Here is a 25,056-nt window from a genome sequence, read left to right on the forward strand (position 1 = left end):
GTGTTGTGTGCTGTCCTTAGGTTAGTTAGGTTTAAGTAGTTCTATGTTCTAGGGGACTTATGACCACAGCAGTTGAGTCCCATAGTGCTCAGAGCCATTTGAACCATTTTTTTGAAGGAACACATGGAAAATGTTGTGGGGAAGGCTAACCAAAGACTGCGTTTTTTTGGCAGGACACGTAGAAAATGTAACAGACCTACTAAGGAGACTGCCTGCACTATGCTTGTCCGTCCTCTTTTAGAATACTGCTGAGAGGTGTGGGATCCTTACCAGACGGAACTGACGGAGTACATCGAAAAAGTTCAAAGAAAGGCGGCACGTTTTGTATTATCGCGAAATATGGGAGAGAGTATCACAGAAATGATACAGGATTTGGGATGGACATCATTAAAAGAGAGGCGCTTTTCGTTACGAAGGAATCTTCTCACAAAATTACAATCACCAACTTTCTCCTCCGAATGCGAAAATATTTTGTTGACACCGACTTACATAGGGAGGAACGATCACCAAGATAAAATAAGGGAAATCAGAGCTCGTACGGAAAGATATAGGCGTTCATTCTTTCTGCGCGCTATACGAGGTTGGAATAATAGAGAATTGTGGAGGTGGTTCGATGAACCCTCTGCTAGGCACTTTAAATGTATCCATGTAGATGTAGATGTAGTGATATGTTATAGTCATGTTTTGATGTTTAATACGATCGCGATGCTGAGACAATGATAATGATGATTTTTGTGTAGTGAAGCATTATGCAAGTTAATAATGGCAGTATCTTATGAGTACTGTAATTCTTGTTTAGTCTGTTAGAATTATAATAATTTATTTTTGTGTGGAATTTTGTCCCATAACAATAAGATGAGTAAAGATCTGTTTCCTTCATTTGTAACATATTTTTAAAATAACTTTAATACGTCATACAAGCAATCCTGGACTTGTGATACCATGTATCTTACGATCCTAGGTGTATTGTATACAATTTCCATTGTTATGTAAGCAGAGAAGCAGAAGGGAAACACAGAAAAATGTTAAGTGCATACCTTTACCCCAGCTTATGCTACAGGATACAGATGACGTTACAGCTGCCTTCTATGTACGGGTGCGCTAAAATGATAATCATTTGAAAAGGCAAGCATGTTGTTGGATTGGATTGTTTGGGAGGGAAGAGACCAAACAGCGAAGTCATCGGTCTCAGCTGATTAGGGAAGGATGGCGGCCGTGCCCCTTCAAAGGGACCATCCCAGCATTTGCCTGGAGCGATTTAGGGAAATCACGGAAAACCTAAATCAGGATGGCCGGACGCGGGATTGAACCGTCGTCCTCCCGAATGCGAGTCCAGTGTGCTACCACTGCGCCACCTCGCTCGGTAGGTAAGCATGTGGTACACTTAATACCAACTTAACGGTTCTTGTTTGGCAGCTTCATGGTGTAGCGGTTCTAGCGTCCAGCAGTGTACTGTAAGCTCCAGCCTGCCCCCTCTGTTCCTTTTCCTTCGGCTGCTGCTGCGGGACAGCTCAGAGACCTGAGCGGGGCCGAGAGGAGCAGCCGGACTGGCTGTGCGGCGCGACGTAACGAGGTTCCCCGGGGCGCGGCTGTCAGCCACAGCGCCTTGCCGGAGCCGGCCTGACGCACGAGCCAGCGGGGGCCGGGCCATACTGTCACAGCACGGCACACCGGTCCACTTGCCTGCCTGTCTGCTTTGCTCCAGTCTACAGCCGCTACCCTTCCTTCACATCGCGATAAGCGTACATCGACTCGAACGAAAGCTGCAAACCTGCAAACGCACCTTAACCCATACATACTGTGCAGCTTAATACACTGAAGAGCAGGACTGTCCACAAATCCATGAGTACGAGCGGGTGGAGATCTTTTCTGAAGAGCACGTTGCAAGACGTCCCAGATATGCTCATTAATGTTTATGTCTGGGAAGCTTGGCGGCCAGCGGAAGTGCTGAAAATTCAAAAGAGTGTTCCTGAACTGTACCAATTCTGAACATGTGGGGTGTCGCATTGTCCTGCTGGAATTGCACAAGTCTGTCAGAATTCACAATGGACATGAATGGATGCAGGTGATCAGACAGGATGATTAAGTACGTGTCACGTGTCAGAGTCGTATCTAGATGTATCAGGGGGCCCATATCACTCCAGTTGCACAAGCCCCACACCATTACAGAGCCTCCACTAGCTGGAACAGCCTCCTGCTGACTTGCAGGGTCCACGGATTCATCAGGTTGTCTCCATATCGGTAGACAACCGTCCGCTCAATACAACTTTGCCGGCCGGAGTGGCCGAGCGGTTCTAGGCGCTACAGTCTGGACCCGCGCGACCGCTACGGTCGCAGGTTAGAATCCTGCCTCGGGCATGGATGTGTGTGATGTCCTTGGTTTAGTTAGGTTTAAGTAGTTCTAAGTTCTAGGGGACTGATGACCTCAGAAGTTAAGTCCCATAGTGCTCAGAGCCATTTTTGAACCTATACCAGTTTCTTTGGTGCTTCAGTTTTCCGCACTTGTTTAGGCGACCTTGGAACTGTTACCATCTCTACACGTTGTTAATAAGAGGAACATTTCATAAATAATGCACAAGTTGATATTACTGTGGTCTCTTTGATGCAACAACAATGAAAATTACGATGGATGCAGTTGGGAGCTTGAGGAAGAAGCACGTGTTTTTGTTTCCCCCTCTGTACTCTAACATAAATTTGGCGAGACGTAGAAATGGACCGTCTAGTGGTCTCGGATACTGCGACTGTTGAAGGCCAGAAGTCGTACATCGAAACCAAAGCCGCACGCGGCGAAAACACGACAGAAATCCACAGTGCGTTAAGTGAAATTTGTGGTGAGTTTACAGTGGACCATAGTACAGTTTTACGTTAGGTTAATCGTTTTCCTGGTGGCCGTATGAGCATGGAAGATAATCAAAGGGCTGTAAGGTCAAAAATGTCAACAGATGAACCAAATGTGAAACTTGTGGCAGATGCTCGTGAAGAAGATCGCAGTGCGACTTGTGAGGAGCTCTCTGAAGCCATGGGAATTGTCCAAACATCAGTATTCCGTATTCGGAAAAATGATTTTAAGTCGGTAAAAATTTCAGCGATATGGGTCCCTACTGTTTGACTCTAGCTCCAACTACCACTCCGCATTCAAAGTTTGTTGATTCCCGTCGTGCAGCCCTAATTATGTCGGACACCTTTTCAGATGAATCACCTGAATACAAGTGACAGCTCCGCCAATGGAATTATATCTTGTGTACGTAGTACCATCGCCATCTGTGTATGTGTATATCGCTGTCCCAAGACTTCTGTCATCTAAGTCTGTGTGTACGGCAGCAATGAGATTGCGTCGAGAAATGACAAGTTTCACAATTTTCAGGTGATTAGTACGTGAGAATAAAAAATTGGAGGTGTTGTAACTTGAATGCACCTTGTAAGAGCAACTACTGCGCGTCTATGTCAACTGAATAATTATTAATATTGCTTTGACACAATCCAGCGACTCCTTATGCAGTAACAGTATCTCGTTCTATTTGTTACTCCTATCTATTATCTGTACTAGCCCGAAAACGTATCGACAACCACGCATATGTAAACGGCGTGTGCTGTGTGTCCTGTTTGGAAAAAAACTTCTTCTGTTCTTTGTTTTACCGGTACCGTTAGTTGTGTGTTAACAATGGCACACAACAATATGGACAGCTTTATTGACAAAGAGCTGACCGATGTGCACCTCGTGTATGGCTTCACTGAATGCAATGGAAGACCGACAAAACGACGCTATGCTGACCTGTTCCTGCAGTGACAGCAACCGCATCACAATACTTTTGCATCTGCGGGTTACCGTGCGTTTTCTGTTCTACGTTTTTATGATTGCTTATTACACGCGCCGGCCGTGGTGGCCGAGCAGTTCTAGGCGCTACAGTCTGGAACCGCGCGACCGATATGGTCGCAGGTTCGAATCCTGCCTCGGGCATGGATGTGTGTGATGTCCTTAGGTTAGTTAGGTTTAAGTAGTTCTAAGTTCTAGGGGACTGATGACCTCAGATGTTAAGTCCCATAGTGCTCAGAGCCATTTGAACAATATTACAAAAAATGTTCAAATGTGTGTGAAATCTTATGGGATTTAACTGCTAAGGTCATCAGTCCCTAAGCTTACACACTACTTAACCTAAATTATTCTAAGGAGAAACACACACACCCATGCTCGAGGGAGGACTCGAACTTCCGCCGGGATCAGCCGCACAGTCCATGACTGCAGCGTCCCAGACCGCTCGGCTAATCCCGCGCGGCTGAACCATATTACAGGCTTTTCCACTGTTGTGTAGGTTTTTCACAGGTACAAACGTAATTAGCGTAAAAAACGAAAAAGTGTTATTCAATTATTAGTCCATAACGAGATACTGGAGACCGCGGGTCCCTTACACCAAAATATTCAGAAAATACTCCTGAACAGCCTCTGAAGTTTTATCAGTGAAGTTCTAGTCTCCAGTACATACGTATACAGAATATTCCGAGACTATTCGTTCAAATTAATACAGGAGGTAGAGCACATCAAAACAAATACATTTAGCTATGGTACGTACGGTCCCTGACAGTTGTTTCTGAACCTATAGACGATTTCCACAGAAGATAATTTGGTATGCTAATCACAGCAGTGGCAGTTACAAGAAATACTCGAATGCGCCACCATTGGCCTGTATGCACGTATCGTCAGACCGTTGACTGTCATGTCCCTTCGGAAATTACTGGAATGTCCGCAACCAGCAGCGACGGCAGTTCTAGCGAAGAGGACTTCTTCAGTTCTCACAACGGTTTCGTTCACCAGCTGCGTCATATGCTACCAAAGGAAGAAATCCGGACACTTGATATCATTGACCAGGCCACAGGACCACCTCGGCCGATCCATCGATTCCCGAAGATGTCTCTTAGATGATATCTCACTGCAGTACTGAAATGGGCTGGCACCCCAACGTGCTGGAAGTGCACCCTTTGTTTGACATTCAGAGGTACAGCCTCCAGAATTCTGGCAACACGTCATCCACGAAGATGCGATACGTCCGTTGAAGGGGAATGGGAGAATTTATGGTCCACTAAACCTATCACCATTGTTGTCACAAGGCGGTGTATTTGCGAAGGAATCTGTTTGTTTCCAAGCAGATCTCAGAGCCAACCACCCGTACACAGAGCAGTTTTGAATGTCTTTACACATTCCCAGCAAGGCACAAAATGGTTCAAATGGCTCTGAGCACTATGGGACTTAACATCTGGGGTCATCAGTCCCCTAGAACCTAGAACTACTTAAACCTAACTAACCTAAGGTCATCACACACATCCATGCCCGAGCCAGGATTCGAACCTGCGACCGTAGCGGTCGTGCGGTTCCAGACTGAAGCACCTAGAACCGCTCGGCCACACCAGCCGGCAGTAAGGCACACCTACACAGCAGCTTACGTCAGCACAACTAGCAAAATATTCCCTAACATTACAAGCTGACTTCAGAAACCCCATATTCTTCATTGAAATATATTTGTTTTGATGTTGTCTACCTCCAGTATTGATTTGAACGAATGGTTTCGGAACACCCAGTACATACAGAGTAAACAGGAACTTCACTGACAAACTTTTAGAACAAAACAAAAAAATAGAAGATCTGGTAAACATGGGGTCTAAATTCCATACTTTAAGAACTATGGGTCAGAAGGTCACCTTTGGTACTGTGAAGCACATCACTTCTGCTGAAAAAACGCTCATAACTATTTACGTATGCATTTTAGAGACCACATTTACTATACATTTCTTTCTTCTGTTAGTCCATACTACCACCTCTGAAAGTTCGTCAGTTCCTCGGTGGAACTTTTAGTTCACTCTCTCTCTCTCTCTCTCTCTCTCTCTCTCTCTCTCTCTCTCTCTCTCTCTCTCTAGCACACTGGACTCGCATTAGGTAGGACGACGGTTCAAACCCGTCTCCGGCCATCCTGATTTATGCTTTCCGTGATTTCCCTAAATCGTTTCAGGCAAATATCGCGATGGTTCCTTTGAAAGGGCACGGCCGATTTCCTTCCCAATCCTTCCCTAATCCGAGCTTGTGCTCCGGCTCTAATGACCTCTTTGTCGACTGGACGTTAATCGCTAATTTCCTCCTCCTCCTCCTCCTCCTCCTCTCTCTCTCTCTCTCTCTCTCTCTCTCTCTCTGTCTCTTCTGATGAAAACTTCCCACCGCAAGACTTAATGCCGCCTGGTGGCGTTGCGTGCTGGTGACGCCATAAAGAAAGTACAGACGCAGAGCAGAGACAAATGGGGAATCATTCTAGCGACGCTACGGAACTCATATGCGGAAATCCACTGACATAAGCGACTTTGAGAAAGGGCAGACTGTTACGGCCAGGCGCCTAGGAACGAGTATCTCGAAAACGGCGAAGTTGGTTGGCTATTTACGTCTCCTGACGTGAGAATCTGTGGAGAGCGGTTGAAGGGCGGTGAAACCACGAACCGATGACAAGGTATCGGACGTCCACTTCTCATCCCACAACATCAAGGTCGAATGCAGGATAGACGGCTAACTGGCAGATCTGATGACACATTACAATGCTGCTGCAGGCACAAGTGCTTCAAGGCATTCAAAGCATATCGTTTAGCAGAGATTGTCGAACAAGGGACTCCGCACCAGAGGACACCTAAGTGTGTCGTAGCTGGATACGCCGTCATCCAGGTGAGCGGCTGCACGTAACACATACCGTGTACGGAGACGGGGGAGGGGGGGGGGGGAGGGCGGGGAGAGGAGAGGAGGAAGGGGGAGGGGACGGCAAGTATTGTGGTAAAGGGGACATTCCAATCAAATGGCTCTAAGCACTATGGGACATCACATCTGAGATCATCAGTCCCCTAGACTTAGAACTACTTAAACCTAACTAATCTAAGGACATCACACACATCCATGCCCGAGGCAGCAGTTCGGTTCTGGACTGAAGCGCCTGGAACCGCTAGGCCACAGCGGCCGGCAGGGGACATTCAACTGGGCTTCCATAGGACCTGTGTAGTATCCAAAGGCACCATGACAGCTGTGGTCTATGTAAACATTATTGTGGATCATACGCATTCCTTGGTGTATGACATCTGACGGCGAACGCATTTTCCAGGAGGGTAACTGTCTATATCACAAGACCAGAATCATGCCACAATGGTTTGAGGAACAAGGTTGTGAACTCACATTGATGTCTTGTTTTGAGTCATCAGTGTACCTGTATGTCCCCCGCCCCAACATCCCATTTCACTGGCACACTACCCCCCCCCCTCCCCCCTTGTCCTCTCTCTCCCCCTCTCTCTTCCCCTCCCTCTCCAACTGTCTTGCCGAGATTTTAATTTCACTTCTTCGTTTCCCTAGCTTTATCGGATTTTTTAGGATTTGGAAAATTCTGTTATACTTCTTTGTGTTTGGATGCCCTTCCAGAAGCAAAAGTCATCAAGGTAACCTAAGGCGGGGAAATTACGTGCACCACCTGTCTGGGTATAGTGTAAATTTCATTCTTTAAGTTACGTATTTTCACTGTTTACGTTTCGAATTCTTTGAGGCGGAATTTGGGGTCTAGCGCGGCATTTGCCTAAATGAGCCCGTGAAAGTGCCTAAAAACCACAATAAGGATGGCTGGTGTACCAACCCACGGTCGTTCATCCGTCCTGCCGACTCTAATAGAATCTTGCTCACTTCCCTGCATCGCAAGCTAGCGGTCCGCGCCCTACGCTGTACGAGCAGGTATCACTTTGCCGGCCGGCCGGTGTGGCCGAGTGGTGCTAGGCGCTACAGTCTGGAACCGCGCGACCGCTCCGGTCGCAGGTTCGAATCCTGCCTCGGGCATGGATGTGTGTGATGTCCTTAGGTTGGTTAGGTTTAAGTAGTTCTAAGTTCTAGGTGACCGATGACCTCAGAAGTTAAGTCCCATAGTGCTCAGAGCCCCCCCCCCCCCCCCCCAAATCACTTTGCCGAGTAACAAGAGTTTAATATTATTTTGACAAACTGAAAGCGTGAACTAACCGTATTGTCCCGTTTGCGCATGGGAAGGCAGCGGGCGCTACTGAACCACATTCAGAATACAGGTTTAGTTTTACCTCCATTACATAGGTCCCCATACATCGCTATATCCTGTGATCAAAAAGCTACAAAGAATGAGTTTTCTATCTAAAAACCCATTTATTGTCCTTATCATAAGGGTGGTGCAAAACTTTCTTTGGGGTGTCTATATAAACTCAATGACTGCTGCAAAGTAGTGGACGATATGGATGGGGTCGCTAACTGTGTGGATCAATAAACGGAGGTAATTAGTTAGAAGCTACTGGTAGTAGAAAGGTTACTGTGGGACTAATAGTCGGCCAGTGGAGGGTATTCACGGTGAACGATTGATAAGCAGCTAATAACTGCAGCTAGCGAATTCCAGGATTTCTACAAAAGTTTAAAGAAGGTCCTAACATTTTGTTCTAATAGAACTCCAAACACAAGTCGATATTCCTACTGTTGAGTAACAGACTTCAAGAAGTCATAAATTGTAATCTTGAGCTCAATAACCGTATCGTGACAGAGATGCCACTTGAACAATTAAACATATTTTAGAATAATAGATCGCCAGTGGTTGTGGTATAGAACAGACGGGAGTATCCATTGTACGACTGTGTCAAGAGAAGAGTCTTACATGAATGCTGTCAAGCATATTCTAGGTTCTATAGCTACATTTCAGATGCTTGTGTTTCCAGTGCTGAAAAGTATTGCTGAGGTATTGGAATAGTTTGACACATAATGAAGTGTTTCCACTAGTACTAACCTCCTTCGAACGAGGGCGACTATCACCGTGTACTGGCTGGATTTTCTGTTCCTTATCGCCCTGAAACAGAAGGAAACAGCCAACATAACAATAAGAAACACAAGAAAAGTAAAAAAGAACACACAAATTTTCTCAAGGCACACGATTTTTATAAAATTCACAACACTTCTGGAGATACAGTACCATCATGTAATATATTTTACCACAACTGTTGACGTACACATTTGTGTTTACACCAATGCGTATTAAATTTAGTTAGTTTGTGCCACAAATTATTCAGATCATGACACTGAAGTAATTCAGTACGGACAGTGATAAATCTACCAACAAAACATTCCGGTGGGTGGTACATATAAATTTATCGCATGATCACATTTTCAAAATTTTTGTATCTTAAAAGTTAGTATGATATACTAATATTTTACGGATACAAGTCATAATTATAAGCGTTGTATTCTTACACATAATCAGGAATCAAAGGAGAGCGTTAATTTTAATAATTTGATATTGTTACGAAAGAGATTGTAGTATCGTGTTGGTATAGGAAGAGACTCTCGGCTGCAAGCGAATAAGGTGTACAGTTAGAAACAACTTTGCAAGGATAGAAAACTTCGTTCGAATGTTATGACTAGATGCATAGTATGGCGCTCGCGTAGACACGGTATCTGAGCAGTCTGCTACAGACAGATGTGCAGTGAACGTGGGAAGACAATTGGTGCAAGACGCATGGGTCATATATATCGGAGGTTATATAATAATTTGGATTCCCGAGATCAGTTACGTCTAGAGTGGATCTTCGATGCTGCGAAGACAGTTTTTCGACACTCATAAAACGCCGCAGAGGACGAGTAGTTTTGAAGCATTTATAGCCCTTGGAGCCATAGCATTCACTCTCAAGCCCCACTTCCTGATTGAGACGTATGCGGTGAATGAGGTGTAGACACACCGATTTATTAACGTTTTCTTATATTTATATTCAGGTTTGATTTACACTGATAAGAGATATCCTCAATAGTAATCTCGAATACACTTTATTCTGATTATTTTCATTAATTAAAACTTCCGGGCTGAATTGCCGTGGTCCATATATAAAACTGCCTCTCCTTCCTGACGTTTCGTTGCCTACGGCGGGCAACATCATCTGAGGTGAGTCGGCGACTGGCTGCTAGGCGCTGGAGGTCCCGCTTATATAGAGCGCTTAGATGGCGCCACCACTCATCACGTGCTTTCGACTTTAAAACTATCTCTGGCTAGTGCCATATCTCTCGATTATAGGTAATCGATAGTCACTTCGTTGGTACAGAGTCGACCGCCATATCTTGTCTAGTTTTAATCCTTCTTCTTTCTTATTAAAATTATTTTCGTGCTTGTCGTTATCTATAGCTTCTCTATACAAAAAAATGGTTCAAATGGCGCTGAGTACTATGGGACTTAACATCTATGGTCATCAGTCCCCTAGAACTTAGAACTACTGAAACCTAACTAACCTAAGGACAGCACACAACACCCAGCCATCACGAGGCAGAGAAAATCCCTGACCCCGCCGGGAATCGAACCCGGGAATTCTCTATACATGCGGGTATAATAATATGAAGTCCTAGATATCACGTTTGTCATGGAAGGACACTAAGGGAACAACTCTGAACTGCAGAAGTTTCGACGATCTTTCAGCAAATTACCTTGCACGTGAGTCGTGAGGTGTCAGTGTTGCTGCTGGTGGTCCAGGAGAGGCGCGCATGTTTACCGTCCTGGTTTCTGAAAACAATAATAGCGCCTCAGCCTCAGCATGAACCGCCATTGCCGGTCGTCCATATGAAAAGTGCGAATGTTCCATCTATAACGTGACATAGGACCATCAGGAAATGTTTACTGCAAGCTGTGCTAAGAAGTAAGCTCTGACTGCTAGGCTTCCTTTCACATCTCGTCACGCGTTTACAGTACAGACACGAGAACGTATTCTGTTTTGGCATCAGTGTGTAGCACCACAACCGTGACAAGGCCCGTCGTGCATCGGGACGCGCTCGTATGCGCTCGCGACAGACCATTAAAAAACGACATAACTCAGGATCGATACATATCATTCTAGATTTCGGACCTATTTCCAACGACTGACTCACTGGGGAACATATGACATCATAAATTCTATTTCGAAGTTCCCCAACTCTAAATGCAATTTACTCTTGATTAAAAATTCAGAGATAAGAGAGACCGTAAAAGACAGACTCCTGACATACAGAGGAACAGTACACTGGAATCTAAATTCAGATGTTGGTTGGTTTATGGGATTAAAGGGACCAGACTGCTACGGTCATCGGTCCCTAAATTCAGATGTGATCATTTTGAGAGGACTTTATTATCTGCTCATGACGGAGTCAACCGTTAAATCCAGGTAACATTGGAACGGCTGTTTGTGGAGTCAGAATCTGTTAGTAAGAGAGAGTTATTCTGCCACAGTGTGCTATGAAGTTACACGACACTGAGGTGAATGATATGCGTATTGCTTGATAGCAGGACAGTTAAGAGTTACAGTACAGAGCACTACGATTGATTTATTTCACTTGAAGTCCCCTTTAGTAGTAGCCTGTAAATTCATGTCGGGAACCTTAGCTTCGCTGTACGGCCATGAATGCCTACATTCCCCGGGCTCAAGTCACAAGCGCGAGGCTGGCCGGGCCATACCTGTACAAAGCGCGCCCGAGCAAATCAACGGAACTGCTCTGGTCCGAAGTAAAGCTCGCTTCCCATGTCTAGTGTAAGGAAAGGCCCAAACTGGAAGACTGCGATGTATACATCTGACGCCTCTGGAGAGAGCAGGTTGCGCGCAAAACATATTTCCACTTTCCGTCACGTGAAGAAGAAATCAAAATCCGGGGATTGTTTCTAGGCGCTTCAGTCCGGAACCACGCGGCTGCTACGGTTGCAGGTTCGAATCCTACCTAGGGCATAAATGTGTGTGATGTGCTTAGGTTAGTTATTTTTAAGTAGTTCTAAGTGCAGGGAACTGATGACATCAGATGTTAAGTCCCATAGAGTTTAGAGCCATTTGAACCATTTGATTGCTTCTATTTGAAATACGAGCTCCGCATTCGTTAACAGCAATGAACTGTCGAGTAGGGAGCGAAGGAGATACGGATGGACAGAAAATAGTTGTAACCGAGAGGACTGGTCGTAGATACGGGGGACCAATGGCCTTTGTAGTGTGGTCCCTTCAACTCCCTCAAACCAACCAATCGTAGGTACGGTAATAAATGTTGGAAATTGAAATGAATCCCAACACTGGCTGGAGACAGAGAAGCGGGAGTCAATAGGATATTTTCGTCTCCTGGAAAACTACCTGGAAAAGCAGCTCGCCCCCATAAACCGAACCAAAAAGGTAAACCTCATAACTTCGGAAATCACTTTCGTTGATGCTACTGAGTAAGATTGTTGCTGCTGACCTGTTTCCAGAAACGCCTCTCCGTGAAACTCGCCGTAGCTGTCTACCGTATGATCCAGTGCAGCCCTCGCGAAATTATAAACTTACACCAGGCGGCTTAGTACTTCTTCACAGTTCGGGTAGCCGAACATGTGAGACCGAACCAGCAACAGTTAGGACGTAGGGAATTTTACTGGATGAGGAATGCTCAATGAGCTTCACTTATTGAATTTTAGAATCCAGATTCAGACTTGCATTTGCTAATGGTTTGATTTCAAATATTGTCTCCCTATTCATTTACCTACAAACCCCCTTATCTCTTCTTCTTCTTCCTAGTGAAGGCACAGTGCTACAAAAACGACTGCGTTTCAACGGTTGGAGTCAAGACAGGAGGGGAAACCTTTGTGGACGAAATACAGAGTCTGTTCTGTCAGTCCCAGCAGGCAATTCTTGACCAAGGCCCCTCCCAGTTGTCAGTATTAGCTCTGTTTTTTGAGGTTGAATACCCACGAGTGTGTGGCGTTCAGAAAACAATAAAACTTCAGAGCCCCGCCACTCCAGTCTCAGTTTGACAGCTTCTCTTTGGACCAAGACGACTCTAATGTCCACCCAGTATACTCTTGGGACTTGCCGCCTTCAGAGCAATGTCTGCCTGCTCATTACCTTGAACAGAAGGTAGTAATGTAGATCGAGTCTAGGCGCCACCGTTTACAACTGGCACTGAGACGACTCACTGCACCATACGGTAAACCATCATCGCAACCACCTCTCTTTTGCCAACTCGATCGCTGGCTCATGGATTAAGCTCTCTCTGTGTCATATGTTAGTATTCTCATGTAAATTCAGCGCTCTCTTGCACCTTAACTCCGGGGGTTGTTTAAGTTCTTTTGATAATTATATATATTGCTTCCTGCTTTTCTATTTCTGTATGCCAGTAGTTTACCTGATCAGTGAAGACTGCTCTCACCTGTATGTTTGCAGATTCTAGAAGAATACATACTATTGATTAACATTCATCGGTTTTAACTAGTGAAGTATACACTAGTGTATATTCCTCAGTCTCCCAATTAATTGGGTTCCCCTGCAAGTAGAGATAATGTTAATACTGTACCGCATCAGGACTGAGTTGTCTCCATTAAGTTTCCTGACAATTTGCTAACGTCCACTCAGGAGGTAGAGCCAGTTGCTACACATAGAGAACTTTGAGGCGAACAGTTTATGCCCGGCCACCTGGCGCTTAAGCACACAGCAGGGTGTGTTTGCAAGTAACGGTCGTTCGCTTGTTCGCCGCCGAAGGACAGCAATAACTAACAGAGAGTATCACATCCACTTGCAGAAATAACCCCAGGCATCGACGGAGATTACTCTGGTTTAACTCTAATTTGTCAGCATTTTTAGCAGTTTGATATTTGGGTAAGTGAAGGGAGAGTGACGCTCAGATTGATGACATGTTTCTCAACGTTCAGAGGACATTCAGCATAGTTCCGCAATTTCATTTACCGAACAAAATAAGGTTTTACAACCCTGCAATCAAGCTCTGAAAATAGAGAACACAAAGAGAGCGAGTTTGAATGTTATGTTGCAGGTTGCCTACATTAGACATCAAGGCGCTGCTTTTGCGTCGGTGCTATACTGCTTCATCTTCTAAGGATGCTGTTTATGGGTGAAACAACCGGCTTTCGGTTATATCACTTTTTTTTCCACGCCAGTTTAATCTGGCTTTTAAAACCGCTCAAAATAATCGGTTTATGAAATAACCGATTTTCGGTTTTTGATTCCAGTTATATCCTATAATAAACGTAGAAATCGAATAAAGATTCAAAGGTTTTGACTGAGTTTCCAGATACATAGGTTCAAAACATTAAATGAATAGCCAAATAATAGAAACTTAGTCTCCAGCATTTGCTTCTTTTGTCGAAAACTGATAAGTGGTTGAATACTACAGCCGGCCGGGGTGGCCGAGCGATTCTAGGCGCTACAGTCTAGAACCACGCGACCGCTACGGTCGCGGGTTCGAATGCTGCCTCGGGCATGGATGTGTGTGATGTCCTTAGGTTAGTTAGGTTTAAGTACACTCCTGGAAATTGAAATAAGAACACCGTGAATTCATTGTCCCAGGAAGGGGAAACTTTATTGACACATTCCTGGGGTCAGATACATCACATGATCACACTGACAGAACCACAGGCACATAGACACAGGCAACAGAGCATGCACAATGTCGGCACTAGTACAGTGTATATCCACCTTTCGCAGCAATGCAGGCTGCTATTCTCCCATGGAGACGATCGTAGAGATGTTGGATGTAGTCCTGTGGAACGGCTTGCCATGCCATTTCCACCTGGCGCCTCAGTTGGACCAGCGTTCGTGCTGGACGTGCAGACCGCGTGAGACGACGCTTCATCCAGTCCCAAACATGCTCAATGGGGGACAGATTCGGAGATCTTGCTGGCCAGGGTAGTTGACTTACACCGCCTAGAGCACGTTGGGTGGCACGGGATACATGCGGACGTGCATTGTCCTGTTGGAACAGCAAGTTCCCTTGCCGGTCTAGGAATGGTAGAACGATGGGTTCGATGACGGTTTGGATGTACCGTGCACTATTCAGTGTCCCCTCGACGATCACCAGTGGTGTACGGCCAGTGTAGGAGATCGCTCCCCACACCATGATGCCGGGTGTTGGCCCTGTGTGCCTCGGTCGTATGCAGTCCTGATTGTGGCGCTCACCTGCACGGCGCCAAACACGCATACGACCATCATTGGCACCAAGGCAGAAGCGACTCTCATCGCTGAAGACGACACGTCTCCATTCGTCCCTCCATTCACGCCTGTCGCGACACCACTGGAGGCGGGCTGCACGATTTTGGGGCGTGAGCGGAAGACGGCCTAACGGTGTGCGGGACCGTAGCCCAGCTTCATGGAGACGGTTGCGAATGGTCCTCGCCGATACCCCAGGAGCAACAGTGTCCCTAATTTGCTGGGAAGTGGCGGTGCGGTCCCCTACGGCACTGCGTAGGATCCTACGGTCTTGGCGTGCATCCGTGCGTCGCTGCGGTCCGGTCCCAGGTCGACGGGCACGTGCACCTTCCGCCGACCACTGGCGACAACATCGATGTACTGTGGAGACCTCACGCCCCACGTGTTGAGCAATTCGGCGGTACGTCCACCCGGCCTCCCGCATGCCCACTATACGCCCTCGCTCAAAGTTTGTCAACTGCACATACGGTTCACGTCCACGCTGTCGCGGCATGCTACCAGTGTTAAAGACTGCGATGGAGCTCCGTATGCCACGGCAAACTGGCTGACACTGACGGCGGCGGTGCACAAATGCTGCGCAGCTAGCGCCATTCGACGGCCAACACCGCGGTTCCTGGTGTGTCCGCTGTGCCGTGCGTGTGATCATTGCTTGTACAGCCCTCTCGCAGTGTCCGAAGCAAGTATGGTGGGTCTGACACACCGGTGTCAATGTGTTCTTTTTTCCATTTCCAGGAGTGTAGTTCTAAGTTCTAGGGGACTGATGACCTTAGAAGTTAAGTCCCATAGTGCTCAGAGCCATTTGAACAATTTTTTGAATACTACAAAAAGTCACCTTAGTGCTCAGAGCCATTTGAACAATTTTTTGAATACCACAAAAAGTCGCCAGTATTCATCTACAGATTCTAATTTTTTGAAACTCTGCTCAAAAATCATGTTTCAATGCGGCTTTATACCACAATTTAAGCATTACGAATAGTCAATGTTAAAGAATGACAACTGAGATAGAAGAACTCTGTTTTTAGCAGTAATTTTCGTTTTCAAGGGCTGCAAGCAGATAAAGGAATTTTTTATAGACACAGGCAGCAGATCACGTACTTTCTAGACTGAATTGTTGTTAAGTTTTTGTTTATTACTGTTGCTGTAATTTCCTTCCTCTTTCATTATTTCATAGAAATGACAGACAAATATGTAATCATTTAAAGCGAATGAAGCGTTGTACGTCATTGCTACGTCACTTCTTGAAAATATTTCGAGACTGGGGTTGCTGCTATTCTGCAATACAACTATCTCCGGCGACGACAGCGAGACACTATCATATAGACCAGGCCAGGTCAAGTTCTGCACGCAGCACGTACACGCGTGCCTTAAAGCCGCGACACACGGCAACAGGGACGTTACTGTCTCAGCAATGCTGTTCCAATTCTTATGCCATGTGTTTGTTGCTCGTTACTGTCGGCATCGTTAAAATAGCACTGATCCTTGTCTCACCTTATATAATAAAGCAGTATTTCAAACCAATCTAAATTTTACGAATAGAACTGACTCCTTTTTTTTAAAAAAAAAAAAAAAAAAAGAAAAAAAAGCCAATCTCGAAAAGTACCGATTATTCAGAACTAAAATATCGCCATCGGTTTTAAGCGGTCGGTTATACCCAATACTACTTCCTTCACACTACAGTTTCGCAAGTATGATGATTCTGAGAACTGTACCGTTGTGACTGCTCCCTACTCGTAGACAGGTTCTCCTTTACTGAAGCGTGCGGGAGTGTAAGGCTAGTCGTGCCTCAATACGGAAGATTAGTGCACGATCCATCTGCTCTAAAGCAACACCGACAGAGCAAAAATGACCGGTTATCAGGATCAGATGGCCTTTGACGAGGCTTTGTTTTCCGACGCTGTGGAGGGTATAGGTCGAAAAGTAAGTGAAGCAGTTTACACCACTGCAAATATGCTCCATAAGAGAAACCGTAATATCTGTAAAATACTTCAATGCTGTCGTTCACATATCAACAGAAAAATGAGCAAAGTTCGTTCAATGGAGAAGAAAAAAAACAAAAGGAAAAAGAGTTGTATTCTCGTTTAATCCATCTCCACCATGAGAAATCATACCTGCTACTTCAAATGAAAACAGGGCACAGACCAACATATCCTGCAACCAGAAAGCGGGTTATTTGTATGCTTTTGATCATGGCAGTTTGTGTTTATACGGGTTAATAGCGAGTTGCTTGGTTTATGATTCATTGCTGTAAATTTATTTTAATCATTAATAACCATTTAGAGAATACACTCCATCCCTCTCCCTCCCACCCCCATCCCCATCATAACCACCAGACAGCGTTGTTCCAGAAGAAAGATAACATTATATCTCATGGCCATTATACGATATATGTAATTTATATGTTTCTTTCCTCATAGTGGATGTGAGAGCTCGGAATTTGAGAATAAGTTTCTTCTTGATACACATCGTCATTTTCGTCAAATTTTCGCTCTGAGTAAATATACATATGACTAATTGTGTGACTCTACTTGGAATCGTCTCCGCCTCTTCCACCGACAGAATTTGCTGACAAGCGCAGAAAGGTCAATAGTTCTCGGCGAGTAATGAATGAGGAATTTTTAAACAAAGTTCTTCGCGCAAGAGTTGTTACATTTAAATTTATCCGTGTTATATGGATGTTCTTTGTGATCTGCGGCTGTATTATAAGATTATGTGAAATAATTTATACTGCTGTAATCACTTTTTACTAATATTTTATAAGCACAATGCATTTCGGCAGCATGCTGCTATCATCAGGTGCATTATACAGTTACTTATACATCAGCTGATAGGCTATGCACATTAGCTCTGTGTGCCAGTGGGATTAAGAATCGAAAAATAAACCAGCGTGGAAGGATAAATCTGTTACAGTGTGTACATTATGTGAATAGCATGATTAAGTAATATATTAATACGTTTACTTGCATTTCTGTTGGCCATTTCATTTTCTGGCACACAGAGCACAGTAACAGGTAAAATGCTAAGTTGTGATTTACCTGTTACTGTGCTCTGCGTGCCATAAAATGAAATAGCCAACAGAAATGTAAGTAAAAGTATTAATATATTACTTAATCATGCTATTCACATAACGTACACACTGTAACAGATTTATCCTTCCACACTGGATTATTTCTCATTTCTTAGCAGCTCTGGCAGTTACAGCTAATCTACATAACCTATCAGCTGATGTATAAGTAACTGTATAATGCACCTGATGATGGCAGCATTCTGCCGAAATGCATTGTGCTAATAAAATATTAGTAAAAAGTAACTACAGCAGTATAAATTATTCCACATAAAAGTTGTTACACCTCCTTTGTCTTCTTACGGTACATCTAAGCCAAGCATCCGCCTTTCCTCGCGAGTAAATTCATGTGATCATTATATCTCAAGTCCGCAGCTCGTGGTCTAGTGGCTAGCGTTGCTGCCTCTGGACCACGGCGTCCCGGTTTCGAATCCCGGTCGGGTTGCGGATTTTCTCTGCCTGGGGACTGGTTGTTTGCGTTGTCCTCATCATTTCATCATCAACATCATTGAATAGATTGGACTGTGTACAAAACTGGACTGTGATAAAGTTGGGACTTTGTATAGGCGCTGATGACCGCGCAGTTGAGCGGCCCACAAACCAAATATCATCGTTATATCTAAAATCTGACCAGAAATTTGTTCCTAATTAATTGACGGTTGTGAAAAATTGCTGTGACTCATTGCCAAATCATGTAATCAAATTATATCATATATTTCCGTATAATTACGCGCACTTCGTAAAATTTATGCGTGTTTATGGGTAGCTGCCAATCTTTGCGCCGAGAGCTGGTCATCTGCAAGTCTGTCTGCATTTCGTAAAAATTTCCTAACAACGTCACCTCCCTGTGCACAACTGCGCCGCCTGCGAGTAGGTTCAAAATTCCTCAGACGTTGCGTGACATGTCGTTTATACAGCTCGGGAACAGCAGAGCTTCCAGCACATTAACTCGAGGTGCTGAGAACGCTACAGTCACCTCTGACGATGTTCCACCGCTAAGGATGACATATTATCTTCTCTTTGGTTGGACTTCACAGTTTATTAGCATACATATTCTCATGTTCCATTAGCACATATTTTATTAACCACGTAGCATGTGTAGCGGAAGTGAAACATAACAACATACATAGTCAGTCCAAAAAACTTCGAGACTGGATTAGAAACACAGATAAAAGTTAAGATGTTAGTTTTAATGCTTAGGGTGTCCTACATAGCTCTCCCCCTCTCCCCACCTGAGTACGGCGCACAGAACATGGAGACACTCTTGTGAAACTGTCAGAAATGTCCTTTGCGAGGATGTTCGTCTGGTGCGTCGGTTACGTCATTAATGAGCCTTATGTGAGTTTTCGCATTTTGTCGTTTCTAGCACATTCATATTGATAACACCAAGTCTCATCAATCGCGATGATTTCTTTCCAGAAAATAATTGTCCGGATTTTGCATTCCAGTCAAGTCGCTGCAGGCGTCCACAAGCCATTGCTGTTATTCGGGAGTCAAGGAGTGTGAAACAAACTTTGGACACACACTTTCGTCTTTCTCAAAACGTTCTGTAGAAGGCTTTCAACACTTGATTTACAGATGTTGCTCCATTGAGAGCTGTAGCACAACAGAACTGAACTGCTATGTTCGCAAATCCAGTAATTAACACTACCATCTCACAACTGACTTGTCGAATGCACATCCGCTATTCACAGTTGTTAGTTCAAGCTCCACAATAGTTGCTGCACTGACGCTGCTTTCACGCCAGGAATGAAATCATTCTCGAAACTTTTTGGATGGACAGGGTGAACCTGGTGTTGAGCCCCACTAGGTCTTTGAGTAAAAATCGTATGTCTGTAGCAAAATTAATGAGAAGTAGTGTGGTAGCAGCTATGGGGTGTTGCATTTATAACCGCGATCAGGTAGCTGTCAGTGTGGAGGCATGTGCGTCGTGCAAATGGATTACATAGTCAGGACAGCCAAGCAAAGCAGTAAACTGTACCGCACCGTGGTAACCGTGTAGCCAGCAGGGAAATGTCACCACACCAGGGCAATAGGTGCCCCGTCTTAGTGAAATAAATGCACGCTGAAGGTACGAGGGTCACTCGAAAACAAATGCACACTATTTTTGTAAAAATACAGTTTTCATTCTGCATGTGCGAAAGTTTTACAGTGTGTAGATGCATCCTTCCCGCTTGTTTTCAAACTTAGTTCAACCTGTTCCCGTGAGTGACGCTGTCACAGTATGTCTTCAAGATGACTGCTACACCTGACGTGCTGTCACAGAATTACTGTGCTGTGAAAACGAGACAGTGGGAAACATCCACAAGAGGTTGAAAAAGGTGTATGGAGATGATGCTGTCGATCGCAGTACAGTTAGTCGGTGGGCAAGCAGGTTACGTGATGAAAGTGGGCACGGCAATATTGAGGATTGTACTCGCAGTGGCAGGCCTCGTACTGCACACACTCCAGACAATGTGCAGAGAGTTAACGAACTGGTGACTCCTGACAGACGCATCACAGTGAACGAATTGTCACGATACGTTGGGATAGGGGAAGGAAGTGTTTGCAGAATACTGAAAGTGTTGGCGTTAAAAATGGTTTGTGCCAGGTGGGTTCCCAGGATGTTGACAGTGGTTCACAAAGAAACAGGAAAAACGGTATGCGCCGAACTTTTGAAACAGTATGACAATGGTGGAGATGAAATTTTTGCAAGAATTGTGACAGGTGATAAAACATGGCTCCATCAGCTTTCACCAGAGACGAAGAGGCAATCAATGGAGTGGCATCATGCAAATTCACCCAAGGAAAAAAAAAAAAAAAAAATTTTAACCCACACCTTCTGCTGGAAAAGTTATGGCTACGGTGTTTTTCGATTTCGAAGGACTGTTGCTTGTGGACATCATGCCAAGTGTAACCACCATAAATTCTGATGCATATGTGACAACACTGAAGAAATTTCAAGCTCAACTGAGTCGTGTTCGACCACATCGGCAAAAGCAGCATGTTTTGCTGTTGCACGGCAATGCACGGCCACATGTCAGTCAGAAAAGGGTGGAAGCGATCACAAAACTCGGATTTCTTTTGGAGTGACCCTAGGATATAAATAAATCTCGATTTTATGGTAGAGAGGACTTCTCACCGGCAGAAACCAGCAGCACCACCCCAACGCCAGAACTATGCTGGGCAGCGAGGAAACTGGGTACCATCAGCAGCAGCCATGGATTTGAGACCAGTCTGCACCCACTGCCAGCTTTAAGTCCTTTACAGGACTTAGTGCCGCACACCCGTCAACCTGCCATTCAAGCCTGCTGTCACCGACGTTGAGTTGCCAGTGGGACTTGCTGCCAAAGCACCATCCACCGTGTGCCACCTGCTAGACAGCAGTGAGTCGCACTCAGTGCACAGACATCTTTGTGCAACACCGTGGTGACACAAGCGGAGCCAGCGGCCCTTGGGCCTACACAATGCTGACGAAAGCAGTGTATCGCTGACGTCGGTGACCTTGACCTCTAAAGATTGCCGGCCTACCACGGGGCTGTTGTCAGCATCACCGGGCGCCTGATCAACAGCCAGGACAGAAGCCGCGATCTCTACGTCAGTGCCGGCCAGGGACAACGAGTGAGGCGTGGTTGCCTCGCTACGCGAAGCACTGAAGTCAGTAATAGTCATTTTTAGCTACCAACAGTGTTTCCACCAGATCCTCTTGTCAAACACTGAACCACCACCCTGCAAAGGGCTGGCAGGGCCCTACACCAGGCTCCACAAAATGTAGTCTTCTGAATTTCGTGAGGGTGAGTATAAGCTGCGTTTCATATGACTATTAATGTTCTCTTTTACAGAAGAGCTATTCGCCTTCAAAGAAGTCATCACAAACGAAGAAAAAAATGTGTTCCGTACACCTGCAGCTCTTTACTGTTCTATTAGCAGTAGCTAATGAACAATTAATGTAAAAATCAAAGCTCTAACTCCAATTGTCCATATTCTACTATACTGGAACTAAACACTATTTATAAGATGATAGGAATGCCACCCGGTTAGAGACAGCTGACCGGTCTAAGCGTCACACCAGCCGGCATTCCTCGTTCGGAGCCAGGCGTGCCGCGGTCATTGTGTCCCCACCCTCTCACACCCTGCAGGACAGCGCAATAAATACCGTCCCACAGAGCCGCGCGCGCCTCCAATGGCGGCGGCGGGCTGCGTTCCACGGAGTCGCCCTGCTAAGTTATTTTCGCTTTCACCCTATACGGCACGTAGGAGAAAGTACGCAAAGGCTGCCAGGAATGCCGACAGCCGACGCCGAGCAGGTGCTCGTCGCACCACACGTCTCCTTCATTACTTCTCCTGCTAACTGACGGCATCCGTCATAGGCACGAAGCAAGGCATACTACTCAGTGACTTGAGCATCGCTAACAGAGTCGGAGAAATCGAAGGAGGTACTTCCCTGATAAAAATTACACAAGTATTACTCTTAGCATGTATACAGGTAACAATCACAAATTTGAAACTTCCTGGCAGATTAAAACTGTGTGCCGGACCGAGACTCGAACTCTGGACCTTTGCCTTTCGCGGGCAATTGCTCTACCGTCTGAGGTAGAGCAATTGGCCGCGAAAGGCAAAGGTCCCGAGTTCGAGTCTCGGTCCGGAACACAGTTTTAATCTGCCAGGAAGTTTCATATCAGCGCACACTCCGCTGCAGAGTGAAAATCACATTCTGGAATCACAAATTTCTGTTTGCATCCTCATCTATACTACCAAACGGATAACGTGGGTCACGGTATACGTTCCAGTTGAGGTTGTCTATCTTACGAGAGGCAACAAAAATTTGATTTTTAGTATTACATGTAATTATTGATAGAATTTAAGAATTTAAAATGCTGTCATAATCTATTCATTAACAGATACAATCTCATGTTAAAGATTTAACACGGTAAGACAAATTTTACAGTTAGAAACTGTGTACACTGATCAGCCACAACATTGTGACCACCGTTCTACTATCGATACAAACCCGTCAACATCTATATCCATACTCCGCAAGCCACCTGACGGTGTGTGGCGGAGGTTACTTTGAGTACCTCTATCGGTTCTTCCTTCTATTCCAGTCTCGTATTGTTCGTGGAAAGAAATATTGTAGGTATGCCTCTGCGTGGGCTCTGATCTCTCTGATTTTATCCTCATGGTCTCTTCTCGAGGCGACAGCAACGTCCCGTGGCGAGCAATGACTGCTAGTCAGACACACGCACGGTGCATGTAGTATTCAGTGAGCTTGTTGTTCGAGTGTAGAATGGGGAAGGCACATGAGCTATGTGCGTTTAATGGAGGGTAGATTGCGATGCCACGGAGGCTCGGCACGAGCATTTCGGACACTGCGCGACTTGTCAGGTGTTTGAGGAGTGCTCTGATGAATGTCTTCAACGCGTGGCGAAACGGAGGTCAATCGACGTCCAGATGCCGTGGGGTTGGGTGGCCATTCCTCATTACAGATGTCGGACGTCTTAGGCTGGGCAGGCTGGTAAAACAGGACAGACGGCGAACTGTGGCGAAACTAACACCAGACTTTAATGCTGGTCGGAGTACAAGTGTGTCTGAACAGACAGTGTACCGAACACTCCTGATGATGGGCCTCTGCAGCCGTCGACTCATGCACGTGCCAATGTTAACATCACGACATCGGCAATTATGACTGAAATGGGCACATGACCATCGGCACTGGACGTTGGTGCAGTGGCAGGTCGTTGCCTGGTCTAATGAATCCCAATACCTTCTTCATCACGCCTATAGGAAGGCTCGAACCGCCGTTTGCCAGGGAAAGAGCTCCTTGACACTTGCCGGACGGAGACAAGCCAGTGACAGTTGCAATATCCTCTGGGGAGCATTCACGTGGGCATCTATGGGTTTAGTAGCGCTTTTGAAATGCACCATGACGGCCAAGCTGTATCGTACATTGGTTGCAGACCATGTACATCTCTTCATGACGATCATGTTTCCCGACGGCAGTGGCATTTTTCAACAAGATAGTGTCACAAGGCCAGGAGTGTATTGGTGGTTGGAGGAACACAGTGGAGAGCCCCAGTTCATGTGCTGGCCCCCAAACTCAACAGATCTTGACTCGATCGAACACGTCTGGGATGTGATGAACGTGGCGTCACAGCTCATCGCCCCCCTCACCGGAATTTACGGGAATTAGGTGATTTGTGGGTGCAGATGTGGTGCCAACTCCCTCCAGCGACCTACCAAGGCCTCATTGCTTCCATGCCACGACGCATCGCCGCTGTTATCTGTGCCAAAAGTGGAGATACCGGTCATTAGGTCATAATGTTCTGACTGAACTGTGTGTATGGAACGTAGATTACGGCGCTCAAATTAAAAATGGTTCAAATGGCTCTGAGCACTATGCGACTTAACTTCTGTGGTCATCAGTCGCCTAGAACTTAGAACTAATTAAACCTAACTAACCTAAGGACATCACACACATCCATGCCCGAGGCAGGATTCGAACCTGCGACCGTAGCGGTCGCTCGGCTCCAGACTGTAGCGCCTAGAAACCGCACGGCCACCCCGGCCGGCCGGCGGTCAAATTACCCAGACTATTGAGGGTGGTCCACTGATAGTGACCAGGTCAAAATTCTCACGAAATAAGCATCAAACGAAAAAACTACAAAGAACGAAACTCTTCTAGCTTGAAGGGGGAAACCAGATGGCGCTATGGTTGGGCCTCTAGATGGTGCTGCCATAGCTCAAACGGATATCAACTGTGTTTTTATTTTTAAATAGGAACCCCCATTTTTATTACATATTCGTGTAGTACGTAAAGAAATATGAATCTTTTAGTTGGACCACTATTTTCGCTTCGTGATAGATGACGCTGTAATAGTCACAAACACATAAGTACGTGGTATCACGTAACATTCCGCCAGTGTGGACGGTATTTGCTTCGTGATACATTATCCGTGTTAAAATGGACCGTTTACCAATTGCGGAAAAGGTCGATATCGTGTTGATGTATGGCTATTGTGATCAAAATGCCCAACGGGCGTGTGCTATGT

General features: G+C 45.5%; 1 protein-coding gene across 1 annotated transcript in view; it reads right to left on the reverse strand.

Moving 5' to 3' along the window:
• LOC124615911 (high affinity cAMP-specific and IBMX-insensitive 3',5'-cyclic phosphodiesterase 8A) overlaps positions 1-25,056 on the reverse strand; it is a 1,662,866-nt gene that overhangs the window by 400,892 nt on the left and 1,236,918 nt on the right. Inside the window, exon 6 of the mRNA XM_047144089.1 lies at positions 8,796-8,855. Within this exon, the coding sequence (XP_047000045.1) occupies positions 8,796-8,855 (60 nt within the window). The remainder of the gene's footprint in view (positions 1-8,795; positions 8,856-25,056) is intronic.

Source organism: Schistocerca americana, chromosome 5, assembly GCF_021461395.2.
Source record: "Schistocerca americana isolate TAMUIC-IGC-003095 chromosome 5, iqSchAmer2.1, whole genome shotgun sequence".
NCBI classification, from domain to species: Eukaryota; Metazoa; Arthropoda; class Insecta; order Orthoptera; family Acrididae; genus Schistocerca; species Schistocerca americana.